The sequence below is a fragment of the Apodemus sylvaticus genome, chromosome 11 (assembly GCF_947179515.1).
Source record: "Apodemus sylvaticus chromosome 11, mApoSyl1.1, whole genome shotgun sequence".
In the NCBI taxonomy this organism is placed as follows: Eukaryota; Metazoa; Chordata; class Mammalia; order Rodentia; family Muridae; genus Apodemus; species Apodemus sylvaticus.
In genome coordinates this window covers 19653555-19667445 of record NC_067482.1, presented here as the reverse complement: position 1 = coordinate 19667445, position 13891 = coordinate 19653555, and the positions used below count along the sequence as shown (strand labels likewise).

The 13891-nt window shown below is 39.4% G+C and overlaps 1 protein-coding gene across 1 annotated transcript in view; it reads right to left on the bottom strand.

Annotated features, from left to right (window-relative positions):
- The window catches only part of Adamts3 (ADAM metallopeptidase with thrombospondin type 1 motif 3), a 218505-nt gene that overhangs the window by 186086 nt on the left and 18528 nt on the right, over positions 1-13891 (bottom strand). The window contains exon 3 of the mRNA XM_052198959.1: positions 9452-9858. Within this exon, the coding sequence (XP_052054919.1) occupies positions 9452-9858 (407 nt within the window). The remainder of the gene's footprint in view (positions 1-9451; positions 9859-13891) is intronic.

Sequence of the window (13891 nt, the reverse complement as noted above, 5' to 3'; positions counted from 1 at the left end):
CCAAAACAAAACGAAAACCAGCACTTTTCCACATTTTAATTTATCTTGTGCATTTGTGGTGAACCTGACAATGACTGTTCCAAAGCAACTGGATAAATGGAAAAAATTAGATAACCATATAGACTTGAGGAAAAGGAAGGCTGAGGAAACAAACACACAAATAATAACAATCTTAAAGTTTCCAAGTCAGGAAAGGTACCATGAGGCTACACAGCTCCAAGTAATGAGGAATTCAACTTAAACGACATCATCAGGAGTTGGGGTGGGGAATGCAAGGAGCTTTTGTGGACCTAATAGACTTTTCTAATGTCAATTTAAAATGTAGGCAATTTCTAGAAGGCCTACTTCTCTATCTGGTGATTTCCTTAAAGGTAGAGGATGTGTGGGGGCCAAGAGGGTTGTGTTGCTACCTGCTCGGGTGTCATCTGACGTAGCAGGATCCATCTTAAGACAGGTTCTAGAGCATGTGACTCCTAGAGAGAAACCCTTGTACTTGAGGGGATGAAAATGAGCAAACCAGGCAACTATGGAGAAGAAATGAATCTGATTTCTGGAACTGCAGTAATATTAGATTGACTCTATATATCTCACATAGAATACTAAGAAACAGGAAGTGTGAGCTATTTTGAAGGAACATAAATGAAGCCAACAGACACTATAACCAAAAGCACCGATGGTGAATGTGGTAGACAAAGTCAGTGGGAAGATGCAGCAAATAGGTGGACAGTTGAGATTCATACATGCATAACCATACACAGCACAGTCTCAGTGTGCTTATCAGCATCATTTCTCATAAAATGTTTTACAGATAAAGGGTATGGGCATACATAGTCAAAATGTTAAAAAAATAATGTCTGAATAATTGTCTGGGGGGTTGCATGTTTTCAGTGGTGTAATTGATGGTAATGTGTCCATACTCCTCTGAACAAATGCACATCCATGCTACTCTATGAAGTCATAATCAAAGTCATTGGGTCACATAAAAAAGAATGAAAGAAAAGAAAAGAAGATATGAAAGTACAAAAGGGCTATCTGGAAAAGAAAGGAAATTAGCAAGAGTCAGGTATACACCAGAGAGTAACAGGGAGATGACTAGTATTGAAAATATGTACATGTATGAAAATGTCAGATAAAGCCTATCATTATATATAATTATGTGTTAACAAGAACATTAAAAATAAAAATATCAATAAAGAATTCCATATGTCCAGAAAAACGGTCTTTCAAAATCAAGGAAGAAGTTAAGATAACCTGATAAACAAAAGCCAAGAGAGTGTTTACCATTTGATTCCATTTGCAAAAGCTACCAACCGTCATCATACAGGCTAAAGTAAAAGAATAAAAAGCATCCAGCTGAAACCATATGAAAACTTAGAGATCTCAGTAAAGATAAATTCAATAAAGGAGCATTATAAAAGATATTATTATTTTGATAATGGTAGATAATTCTACTTTAGATTATGATGTGATTTGAAAGGCACAATACACACAAATGTATGTATATCCACATTAGATAGATAGATAGATAGATAGATAGATAGATAGATAGATAGAGGAAGACAGGTAGACAGACTGACAGACACTATGCCACCGAGCTGACAACCCTCTCCTTAAGAGCTGTGTACTATCTAACAAAGCCCCAGTACCAGACATCAGGCATGAGAATCTCTGGTCGAATAGCTAGTCAGGGTAGTCCAAGTGACTCTCAAAACTACAAAGGTTATTGCTGTTGCCCGTAGCTGCCTCTTGAAGGTTGCAGGGAAGATCATATTGATGATTACACCATACACTTCAAACACAGGACTCAGAATATTCAATGCGATCTCATCTTAAAGCCTTTCTACATGTTTTCTTCATAGTACCAAAAATTACTAAGTAAGCTGTCAAGAGAGAAAAGCAATCAACATTCCTATCTCTCTGTGATGCCAATAAACTCCAATAGTGACCAGCATGGCAAGATATTTCTAAGGGAACAATATTATCACTCATATCTTGGCAGTAACCAACAGTTGCCTAATTGGATTTAAGGCCCAGTCAATAAGAACAAAATCATGCCTGGTACTGAGAAGAAGCCAACTAACCAGGGCGAGTGAGGTCGCAGATCTTGGAAGAGTACCTGCTACGGTCACTTTACTAGACCAGCATGATTGCTAACTGCACTCTAAAACTTATCTGTGTTACCACAGAAAAATGTAGCTCTCATCCCTCATCAAAGGACCTTCCCTTTACAGCAAATGTAGACCATTACAGAAAACCACAACAGATCAAAATGCAGAAATCTGTGGCTCATGTAGAGCCCAGCACCAACTGGTACATCTACAGTAGAACTCCTGCACTGAAGGCTCAGAGGATTTAATACAAGTGGGGGGTCAGGTGGGAATAAAGAATATAAGAGGTAAAGGAGCATCAAGTCTGCTGTGAGAATGTGTCTTCTAGAAGTTTCAGGAAAGCTTGACTCATGATATGCTAACAATATGGTTGCCTAAACAAGACCAGACCAGTGATAATATCAATAGACGTGTTAACACAGAATAGAGGAGATCAAATAGTGTCCTGACCCTAGACAAAGAACTATGGGCAACTAATGACGGCTGAGAGTATTAGCCTCTCCCAAGGATGGGATTCTGGCTAGTGAAAACAAAGTGGTCAGTCTGAAATCATATAGACACGAGCCACATTAAACAGAGTCAGCAGGTTTATTTATATATTTATGCACTTAAATATATGGTTGCAAAAATAGTTGGTAAGGGAGAGGCCATCAATTTGAAAAGAAACTTAAGGGAACACATGAGAGTGGTCCCAGAGAGGAGACATGATGGGGTTGGCGGTAACCAAAAAAAGAAAGAAATACAAAATTATATTAATTCCTAACAAACTTAGTAAAACAATTTTAAAATAGATTAATGAGTTTAGCTTTTCTTAAATTTCTAGACATAAAATGCATAATAATAACTTTTACAACATCCACAAGTAAAAGAAAAGACAGAACTACTAAAGGAACAGTTTTTATATTTTATCACTGTTAAAATAAGTTCAAAACAAGGGGTTATAATTTTAAGATGCTAAATTTAATCTACATAGTAACCATGAAGAGTGCAGCTACAGGCTATACTCAAAAGTGATAAAGGAATTAAAATATTTTGCTAAAATCAACAGTAAAAAAACCCATCTCCTAAACATAAAATAATAATGTAGGGAAAGAGAGAGAAGAACAGCTATCAATCATAGAGATAGACATCAAAGACCTTCCCTTATCGGTAATTAAATTAAATGTAAATGGGCTAAATTCCCCAGTCAAGGCAGACTGACAGAATGGATTTTCAAAATGAAAAGAGGGTCTAGAGAGATGGCTCAATGGTTAAGTGTCCTGGCTGTTCTTCCAGAAGACCCAGGTTATATTCCCACCTGCGCATGGTGGCTCACAACCTTCTATAACTCCAATCTCAGAGGCTCCAATACCTTCTTCTAGTCCCCTCTGGCAATGTATGCATAATGGTGCATAAGACATGCATGCAGGCAAATACACAAAAACATAAACTGGTTATTTTTAAGGAAAATAAATATCAAGGCTTCCTGCCCTGTGTGTGGGGGCTAGCCAGTGGAGCATGAGTTAGATATCAGGGAAGGATGAAGCCCAGGACCCTCTGGCCCTTGATCTATAACTGAATATAGACAGGCCCAGTGTTGGACAGGTAGAGTATAAGTAGATGCAGATATTATGAGCTGATGGCTAAGCTTAGTTGGTAACAAAACAAAGACATGATAATAAGAGAATGGGAGGAAGGAAAGAGAGATACATTGGGAAAAATGAGGTGATAGACAATAGGTTATTAGAGGGAGAGAGCACTGAATAGGAACAAAATACATTATACACATGAACAAAACCATCAAAGGACAAATTAAAGAAGGAGGAAGAGGAGGAGGAGGAGAAGGAGGAGGAGGAGGAGGATATGAACTAAAATAACACCACAGCATGAACGAAGAGTTCCTGGAATTACTATAACAGAATACTGTAGACTGTGCTATTTAAGGAGCAGCCTGTATCAGCTCTGTAGGCTAGAAGTTCCCCCTCAGCGAGTTGCTAGTGTTGGCTCTCCTGAGGCCTTTCTCCTTGGCTGTAGACACCAGGCTCCTCCTCATATCCTTCCCTGGCCTCCCCTCTTTGGCCGGCTTTGTCCACATCACTTCTTCTTTGCAGAACATCAAATTAAGGCCCATTCTAATGATGACAATTTTTTTTTAATCACCTAAAATGTCCTTTCTCTAAAACAGTCACATTCTGGGCTATTGTAAGTAAAGATTTCAGGATAAGACATTTGGGTAAATCTATAATTCACCAGATAACAATGTGTGGGCTGTGGGGCCTTATTACATCACAGGGCATTTCTATCCAATTTAAGAGTTTAGGAAATACCCTTCTAAGTTCTTCATAGCCTCAAATGAACTCAAATGAGCACCACACACAGAGTTCTTTGTTTCTCAAGGCTGTCTCATCAGACAAAGGATTCCCACTCATGGTGAGTTCTTTTCTACTAATGGATAGGTGTTCAGACTACGCTGCTAGCTTCATGCAAACCTCGGACTCTGGGTCTCTTCTTTGAACTCCAATATTCTACAGGGAAAACTCAAGAGAACCCATTGGACCCTTTCGAGAAGGATGGAAACCAACAAGGAAGAGAGTCTCAGGTAGACCCTTCCATCACTTCATCACAGAGCCCTTCCTCAAGGTTATGTGTACTGACATTGGCTGCAAACATTGGTCATTTGAAAAATCCTGCACAAGATAGAATAAAAGAAAGCATATATAATAAAATCAAACAAAAAGCATAATTCAACCATACCATGTTTATAAGAAATCACTTTAGATCCAAAGACATAGCTAATTAAAAGGAAATCCATCTCATGTATTAATAATGGGCAAGACAGATACTACAAAGCAAGTTACAAGGAAAAAAAACCAAGATGTATACTAATAAAAACATATTTAAGGACCATAAGTATTTACACATGAGATCACAGGCCATGTAAATATATGAAAATGGAAGCACTGAAGGAAAATAAACCTAGTTCCACCATCACAGCTGAAAACAACAATAGCTCATGCTCAGAAATGCACAGAACAGCCAGCTGCAGAATGAGTGAGAAAATTAAAACAGCAGCTAGAACTGACCCTTGAACACAAGGATGAGAGATGTTAGCCCCTAAAACTGAAGTCTCATGGAGCTTGGGATGGGATTCAGTGATAGTACCTGCCTAGAATGTATGAGGCACTGGGTTCAATGCCCAGTATGACCAAGAAAAGGAGAAGGAGAGAGAAAGGGAGAGGAGGGAAGGAGGGAAGGAGAGGAGGGAAGGAGGGAGGGAGGATATTCATAGAATATCAACTCCATGAAAACTGAACTATTGGTAGCTTTTAAATGACTGGAAATCTTACCAATAACAATCAATTATCATGTATTTCATATTAAATATGATGGAAAAATAGTCAAGAACCTAGAGACTTAGTTCTCTTTACCCTGAACTACTTTAACTGAACCCAGGGCTACACATGCTATAGGCAAGCACATTTCATCAAACTAAATTGCCTTTTAAATTTTTGTCTTGAGACTGGGACCCATGAGGTACACTTTCTCCTGTTATTTGCAAATTATGAAGAACACAGCTGCACAGGGGAAATAATTAGCATCCCACCAGCCTTTAGAAACTTAACTGGTCACTTCCCAGACCATTGCAAGGACAATAGGAAGCGGTTGCAAAATTCTTCAGGCAGTATATAATGCACACTTCCATTCATTTTATGCAGCTATAATTTAATAATTCATTTTTAAATTTGGTTATATTTCTATTGATTGCAAATGATGTTGTATATACTTGATTGTCCCCATTATTTAATATGTGCTTACAAATATATACATATATCATACATAACTGTACAGTTGAAATACATATCCCATATATGAACATTCAAACACAAACTTATATAGAACAGATACTGCAACATAAGAAATGAATGAATATCAACTCCCTTATTAATAGAGGGATTACTGGTTTGTTCTCAAAAGTTAGGTGACATTGATCACATAAAATTATATTATCTTCATCTACAATATACTTTACCTTCTGTGTAAAAGCATAGTACAAGCATAAACCACCTAAACACATTAGAAATGCCCTTCAAAGGTAGAATGAAGAAATCTGATTGGAGAGTAAACATGTGTTTCGGGGGTTGTGTGGAACACATCAGATGGAAAAAATCAGACTCATTCAAATCTTCTGATCGAGAGGACTTTAACTCCTCAAATTTAAAGGTTAAGGAGCCCGAGACTGTGGAAATCAATTCTGAGTCTCGAAAACCAAATCCCATACTTCTCACATAAAATTCCAGAAACTTTAGGAAAAGAACTGCTACAGGGATGTTTGTACAAAGCCACTTAGATACCAGCAACAAAGACCCCATGCCGCCAGAAGATATACATGGTCTATGGAGAACAAGGTTCATCCGTCCTGGCCATCACCCTGAGCATCCAGCTAACCCTGACCGCATCACCCACACACTTGTCTGTAAGATGCCCCTCCCTTTCTCTCATTCTTCCCTTCATATTCTCTTTTCTGTCCTACATTCATGTAACCCCATGGTTATCTACTCTACACTGACCCTCCTACAATGTGTTTAATGGGCTTCAGTCTTCATAAAATCAGATTTCCCAAGCTCCCCCCAGTCATGTGGCCACACAACTCTCCAAGAGGTTTTCCATCCTTCCCACCCCTTTCCTTCCTCCATCCTTGGGTATGTTAACATACATGGCCATTTTCTCAAGATCCTACACTGTAAGTATAACTTTTTCCATCAAGTCGAGCATCCAAGGCCGATCTAATCTTTCCATCCTCTAAGCACTCCCATTTCCCCAGGCTAATCTTGCAGCATCCCTGACATCAGCCTTAATCTTTGATTATGCTGCATGCACTGTTTCCAGTTCTCACTGAAGACAAAAGCCAAGCCCAGCCTCCCTCAGTTGTCACTTCGATTTTGAAATGTACAGAGCCTGACATAAATGTGCTACAGTACTGTCCTAGCCTGGATCGGTGTTTGTACTACCAGGTGAAGTGAAGAACAAAACACCAAGCTTGAGGGACTCTTTGAAGGTAGACTGGGCTCAGAGTACAGTGACCACACAGCATTGTGTCACATCCACAATGCCTTGTTTCTTCTTGTTTCAAGTATAATTTGCCCAGAAGTAACATAAGACCACTGCTTCCACAGTCACATGATCTTCAGTACCTTCAAGATCCTATATATGTTATTAAGTGACACAAGGTACATTCATGATTGAAGCATGAGCTAACCCACCACTCCTTACTCTAAGCAAGTACAAACTGACTGACTAGCTGAGTGAAAATGGAGACAAGGTAGATGATGTAGGCAAAAGCTCACATAAGTCACACAAAACTACATAATACCATCAAGACTGTAGGGCATGGAGAGGTTAAGCACACGATGGGTTGAGACGCAAGCAAGGAACCACAACTACCATAGAGTAAGTAAGTGGGGGAACTCTTACCATTCCCACGCCATGTTCCATGGAGTCTGTCATCCTAAAACATGTCATCCTGGAAACACCGTTTCAGCCCTCTTTCCTCAGAGTTTCTACCACCTCTTAAATCATATGTAAACCAGAAAGGTCTTGTCCTCCCCTCTGCCCCATCCATCAGTGGTACACAGCCACTTCCTTGGGCTCATGGAATGAAAAGTAGGAGGACACTGGCCCACAGACAGCAGCTTCAGCTCCTAGAAGCAGATGCCCACCACGGGCGTTTTAAAGGTCAGCTCTCTACAACTCACTCCTCTGAGTACCCTACAATTGGCTCCACGATCATGCCTATTTTTAGTGCCAAACATTTTGCTTAGACCAGATTGAGCTGAATCTACAATTACCAAATGTTCTCAATCACATGCACACTGTCTTATTCTTTCCAAAACAGACCTGGTTTAAAAAGTACCCCTGCGACCAGACTTACTGAAGCAAGCACAGCAATAGCATGTTTTTGAAGGGACCAAATCCCAAAGCAGAAGTCCTGAGGATGTTTTCGTTAGAAGTTGGCAACTGCTCACAGAGTTCATTTGGTCTTCCCAAAGATCCAACAAGGATAAAATACCTCTGATATTCACCAGATGTGGCTACCTAATATTTTAGAGAAAGACATTCATCTATCATCATTAAGTAGTTAACGTTAGCTGCTTAGAACCCCTGATATACTATCAAGTTCTGATCCTCCAGGAACTTGGGAATAGGGAGCAAAGGTAAGGTCTAAGGATAAGAAGGAAGGAGAGACAGAACACCTCCCATCCTTTTCAGTCAGACCTTGCCTGAGTTTGTCCTTGTTACTTACTATTTTTATTAGATAAGCCCTAGTCCTTTCATCAGAAGTTCGAAGTAAAATTTTTCTTAATGTGGAAAACCTTAGCACTTGGTAATCTCCCTTGATCTTAAGAGCAGCCCAGAAGAAAATCACTGACCTCCAGTAACCCAGAAAAGCAATTCACTTTTCTGTTTCTCCACTTGTAACCAGTTCCCTCTGGTGACAAATCAGGAGAATTAACAGGGCAACTGTGTATTAGTAAGTCTAGAAAAATGTAATGTCTTTCTACGGTAAAACTTATGACATAAAGATTATATCAAACATCTCTGTGTTTTGGTAAACTTACAGACCATAAAAATCAGTGCAAGCTGTCGCTACTCAAAGGAAAAGTTTAATGGGGTGATAGAGTACAAGCTGGGAGTCTGTGGAGAGAATAGATTTTCATTTAGGGGTTCCAGCAACAGCATCTTCCTGCTTCAGAGTGAAACACCCACCCGGCACCATCCTGTTCTGCCCCTGAACTCACCCACCCCAGAGCAGAAAGCAAGGTGAAGCAGGCCAATACCTCCTGCCGACGTTTATCAAAGGCTGGATAAGCTACCTGTAGGCATAGCAGGGATGGGGGCCACTGTCATCTTAGAGATTGCTTTAAAAAGCCCTGAAAGACTTGTGTCCAGAGTTGGTTGGGTAATGTGGGGAGAGGAGTTGTCTACAGTAGTAGCAGATTTCTGGAACATGACAGAGAGTGGTGACAAATCTGTGGCTGGTCAGTTCTGGGTTTCTAACCTAGAAATAGGATTGCCTAGCAAGAGCAACATTATACTTTGTCAAGAATTATCAGTCACCTTTGTCTAGTCATGTCTTCCAAATGGGACCAAGCTCCTGCAAGACTTGGGGAACCTCGAAGGTTGTAAGATTCACAAGGCAGTATACAGAAGCTCTGATAGTTGTGGAGCAGAGGGATCATCCCAAACCTACCACGCTGCCTAAGAGTTGAGGTTTCTTTCCATCTCTACCTTGCAATGCTAAAGACAAATGAAATGCCAACACCTGTACACTTCCATGTTCATACAGGAAAGGAAATGAGTCTTACCAGACCATCACAGTTGCTAATGGCAACAGAGGTTCCTGGAATGTCCATGATGTCACCAACATAGGCACAGCTAGTCTGCAAAGGCTCTGATCTCCAGCTTCCTTCCAAAGTGCTTCTGTGTGTATGGCTATCTCCAGGGTCAGTGGTATTCCCAGGCCTTGGAGTTGTCTCTTCCCATTCCACCACAGCCCCAGGAGCTAGGAAGTGAGTGTTTGGCTTAAGTCGAAGATGAAAATCTCTTCCAAATGCTGTGATGTTGAAGAACAAATGCTCCGAGTTAGACGACACGTCCCTGGGTGACCTCTTTTTGTGATTTGCAGAAAGAATATGGGAAAGATAGTGTCCTTTCAGATTTGTGCTAACTGGTGTCACCAGCTCATAGTCTCTGTATCTCTTTGTTGGTAAATCTGTGGGGGTAAAAAAGAAAATTGTGACACATCAGACAGTAGGAAAACACAGCATAAAGCCCTACCTCACAAAGCTAAGGCACGCTTTGCATGAAATCTATCCTTGAGCTAGAGCGCAGATAATACTTTTTGATAACTAAAATCACCTCTCAAATGCACTTAGGAAATCCAATTATTTTATTTTTAAAATTTATTAAATCATGAACATTTATACCTTGTTGCTATATTTAAGGGCATGAATATGTCTCTATAAGCTATATCTGGTTCATTTAAAATTAGGACATGTGCCTAAAATAACTCAGGAGTCCCATAAGAACTTTTAGCAAAGTTGCTATCATATAAGATTTCTTGATTTTATTTTATTCCCTGTAGATAGCTAGAGTCTCTGTCAGATTCACAAGGCAGTATACATAAGCTCTAATAGTTGTAGAGCAGAGGGGTCTAGTGTAGAATTTATACACTAATTTTAATACTATAGTTTATGGTTTCTTTTCTGACCTAACATCCCTGAAGATCATATACCACTGATTGGAAACTGAAATTCAGGAAGGACCTGATTCCAAAGTCAACAACTGCGAAGCTTAGACACAAATCCAAATTATTATCCAAAACCTATATTCTGTTTCTCTCTGTTGCGCTATGGTACTATGTCACAAGTTAATCCTGATTTAAAAAACAAACAAAACATAAACAAATAAACTAAAAGAATGACCAAAAAAGAAGACACTGCAATCTATAAATTGACATGCAGAGACATGAGAGTATGTTATTCTCATTTTATATTGTATTTTTTCCAAGGAACAGGTATCTATTTGCATATGTATATGGAACCCACCTTATAACATAGGTAGCCATTTACATACTAAATTATATCTCCCAGTCAAGACTATCTCCCCTAGGCTATTTGAATCTATGGACTGGGGAAAAATAAAATGACAGTAGCTTCTGCAGAAAGAAACAAGGGTGAATGAGCATGACAAAAGCAAGCAGGAGAAGGAGAACCCGTGAGCATGAATTTAAAGACTTCCCGCTTTCAGAATTCTCACCCAAAACTAGTCCATAATATGTTCATGTTGCCTGACAAAACTAACTGAACTGTAAATAATGATGGTCTATAGAAATCGAATCTTTGCAATCCATTAAAGTATTTAGAACCTAAAATCCATGATGAACCAATACTCTGTGCATGTTAAGTGTCTTTAAAAATCATTGTGTCCTCAAGGGGAAGGACCCAAAGGACAGATGAGGCATGTTGTAACTTGGAACGTTTTAGCATACATGTCAATGTGATGCCACCTACATGGACCAATGCATTTAAACAAAACACCAGGCTTGGTTATGCACATGAAGCAAACAGTCCATCTGCAAGTGTCATTAGGCAGAGGAACAGTGAAAACTCTGCATCACAAAGTTAAGGCTGGCTCTGACCTGGATTGCCTATCGGTACAGCCCTAAAGCAACTAAGTGAGCATGATGCTGGTCTCCCGTACAACCAAACCCATAGCAAATGCTTCCATGAATTCTGATTGAGAACGGGGCTGGCAATTTAAAGATGTACACCAGAGTTACAGGGGCAGAGTGATGGGGGCTGGGGGTGGGGAGGAACTGTTCACAGGCAGGTGTGAATCAAGATCATGAATGAGACCTGAGAAGACACACCCCAAGTAAGGTCCACATGGACAATGAAACACCCTTTATTCACTTAACACTCAATATACAATAACCCAATATATAAGGTTTTCTGTATGTCAGACTCTACATCCAAATGGACTTCTCCAGTGTGTGTTAGTTTTTGGTAACCAGACAACCTTTTCTTTGTGTATGCTGCCAGTCATACTGACTTCTAGTTCTGCTCAGGACCCATGATCATCTCCCCTACAGCAGTAATCTGTTCTAACTTTGTCTCCAACCCTCAGTTCACTGCTTCCAGGGAAGGAGCGAACAATGCTGAAATTTAATGTATGGATTTCCCATCTCCTCTGAATGGAATTCACACAAGGAAGTCTAGACAACATACTGATGCCTGGATTAAGAGACTGGAGTATACGAATGCAGGAAGACCCCTCCTCACCCAAGAGGATAAGAGGATTCAGACAGCGAGCCATGCATCCTAGACCTCTGAGACAGTTCCAGTTCAGACGGTGTGCTCTGAAGTTTCATTTAAAAGAAAGATGCTACAGAAAACCTCTTTCCTGATGCTAAATAATAAATCATTTTTAAATGTACACATAAGAATCATATCTGAAATGAAACCCCGAATCAGTCATTTCCCCCTTGGGAATGAAGGTTAGTAGGGAAAAGATGAACTCAGCAAGCCCTAACGCCCCGGAGCTTACTAAGGAACTCCCCAACTGTCTGCTATTTATTGGCAAAATACTTTGCTCTGTGAATTGTGCATGGGAATGCATGGTCTCTAACACAGCAGCCACAGTAGGTCGGTATTATTACACTTAGCCCATAAATGAGGAAGCAGAGCTAAGTCTGCTCTGAAGTAGGATGCTTGAGGAAAATCTCAGCTCTGACCACTTGGCTCTGAAAGCAAACTCCACATTCTCATCCACTTGGGTGCAGATGGAGCTTCTTGCTGTCAATTTCTAACTTAAGATCTGAACTATGAAGGAAAGCTAGCACATAGCACAGCTTCAGTAACTTCTGTAAAAGGCTATAAATTCTTCTTTGGGAACGAGAGATGGGGAAAGTGGGTAGCAACTCGAAACTACCAAAAGCATTTCAATCACGGATTATAATTACATAAAAACCAAATTGTGTCCAAAATTCATGTATTAGATTTAAAAAGCATGTGCATGACAGATTCTACAGATCGGTTCTCTGTGTGGTTAGAAATGAACAACAATGTGTAAGACACCAACAAGGTGAATCAACTATCCATTTATCAAGATCTTCATTACCCATACACTGTTTCCTCAGTTATCAACTAGACATTATGTATTTGTCAAGAAGTTCATAGGATGTCAACCAGAGACTCCATGAATACTAGCCACTAAAAACATAAATATAATTACTTACTAATTAAGAAAAAGGCATGTTCAATTTTAAAAGATAGAAATATAGGACTCCCTGGTCAATGGAATAGAAGATCCAGACATCAATGCACAGAATTATGAAGACCTGAATTTTTGTATAAAGAAGCCAAAAATACACACTGGAAAGTAGACAGCATCTTCAACAAATGGTGCTGGTTAAACTGGATTGGTTCATGAAGAAGAATGCAAATAGAACTACACTTACCACTCTGCACAAAAGTCAACTCAGTGAATTAAAGACCTCAACATAAGGCTTAATATACTATGTATGATACAATAAAAGGAGAGGGATAGCCTTGAACTCATTGGCACAGGGAAATACTTTCTGAACAGAATACCAATAACAGAGGCACTAAAAACAATTCATAAATAAGACCTTACAAAACTGAAAAACTTCTTTATGGCAAAATACACCATCGTTCAGATAAAGTGGCACAATGCAAAATGGGGAAAAAATTTAATCAACTACACATCTAACAGATGGATAATATCCAAAATAATTTCCTTAAAAGTTGAACATCAAGAAAACAAATAACACAATTAAAAAATGAGGGTACAGAGCTAAACAGAATTCACAAAAGAGAAAACTCAAAGGCTAAGAAACACTTAAAGAAAGGTTTAACATCCTTAGTCATTAGGAAAATGCAAATCAAAACTACTTTGAGATTTCATCTTATACCAATATGAATGGCAAAAATCAATGAAACATATGACAGTTCATGCTGGAGAATATGGGAAAAAGAGAAAACACTCATCCATTGCTGGTGGGAGTACAAACTTGTACAGCCATTATGGAAATCAGTGTGGTGGTTCCTCAGGAGGCTACAGATAGATCTACCTCAAGATCCAGCAATACCACTCTTGGAAATATACCCAAAGGATGCTCCATCCTTCTACAGAGACACTTGCTCAAACATGTTCATTGCTTCTCTATTCATATTAGCCAAAAACTCAAAACAATCTTGATGTCTGTCGGTGGATGAATGGAT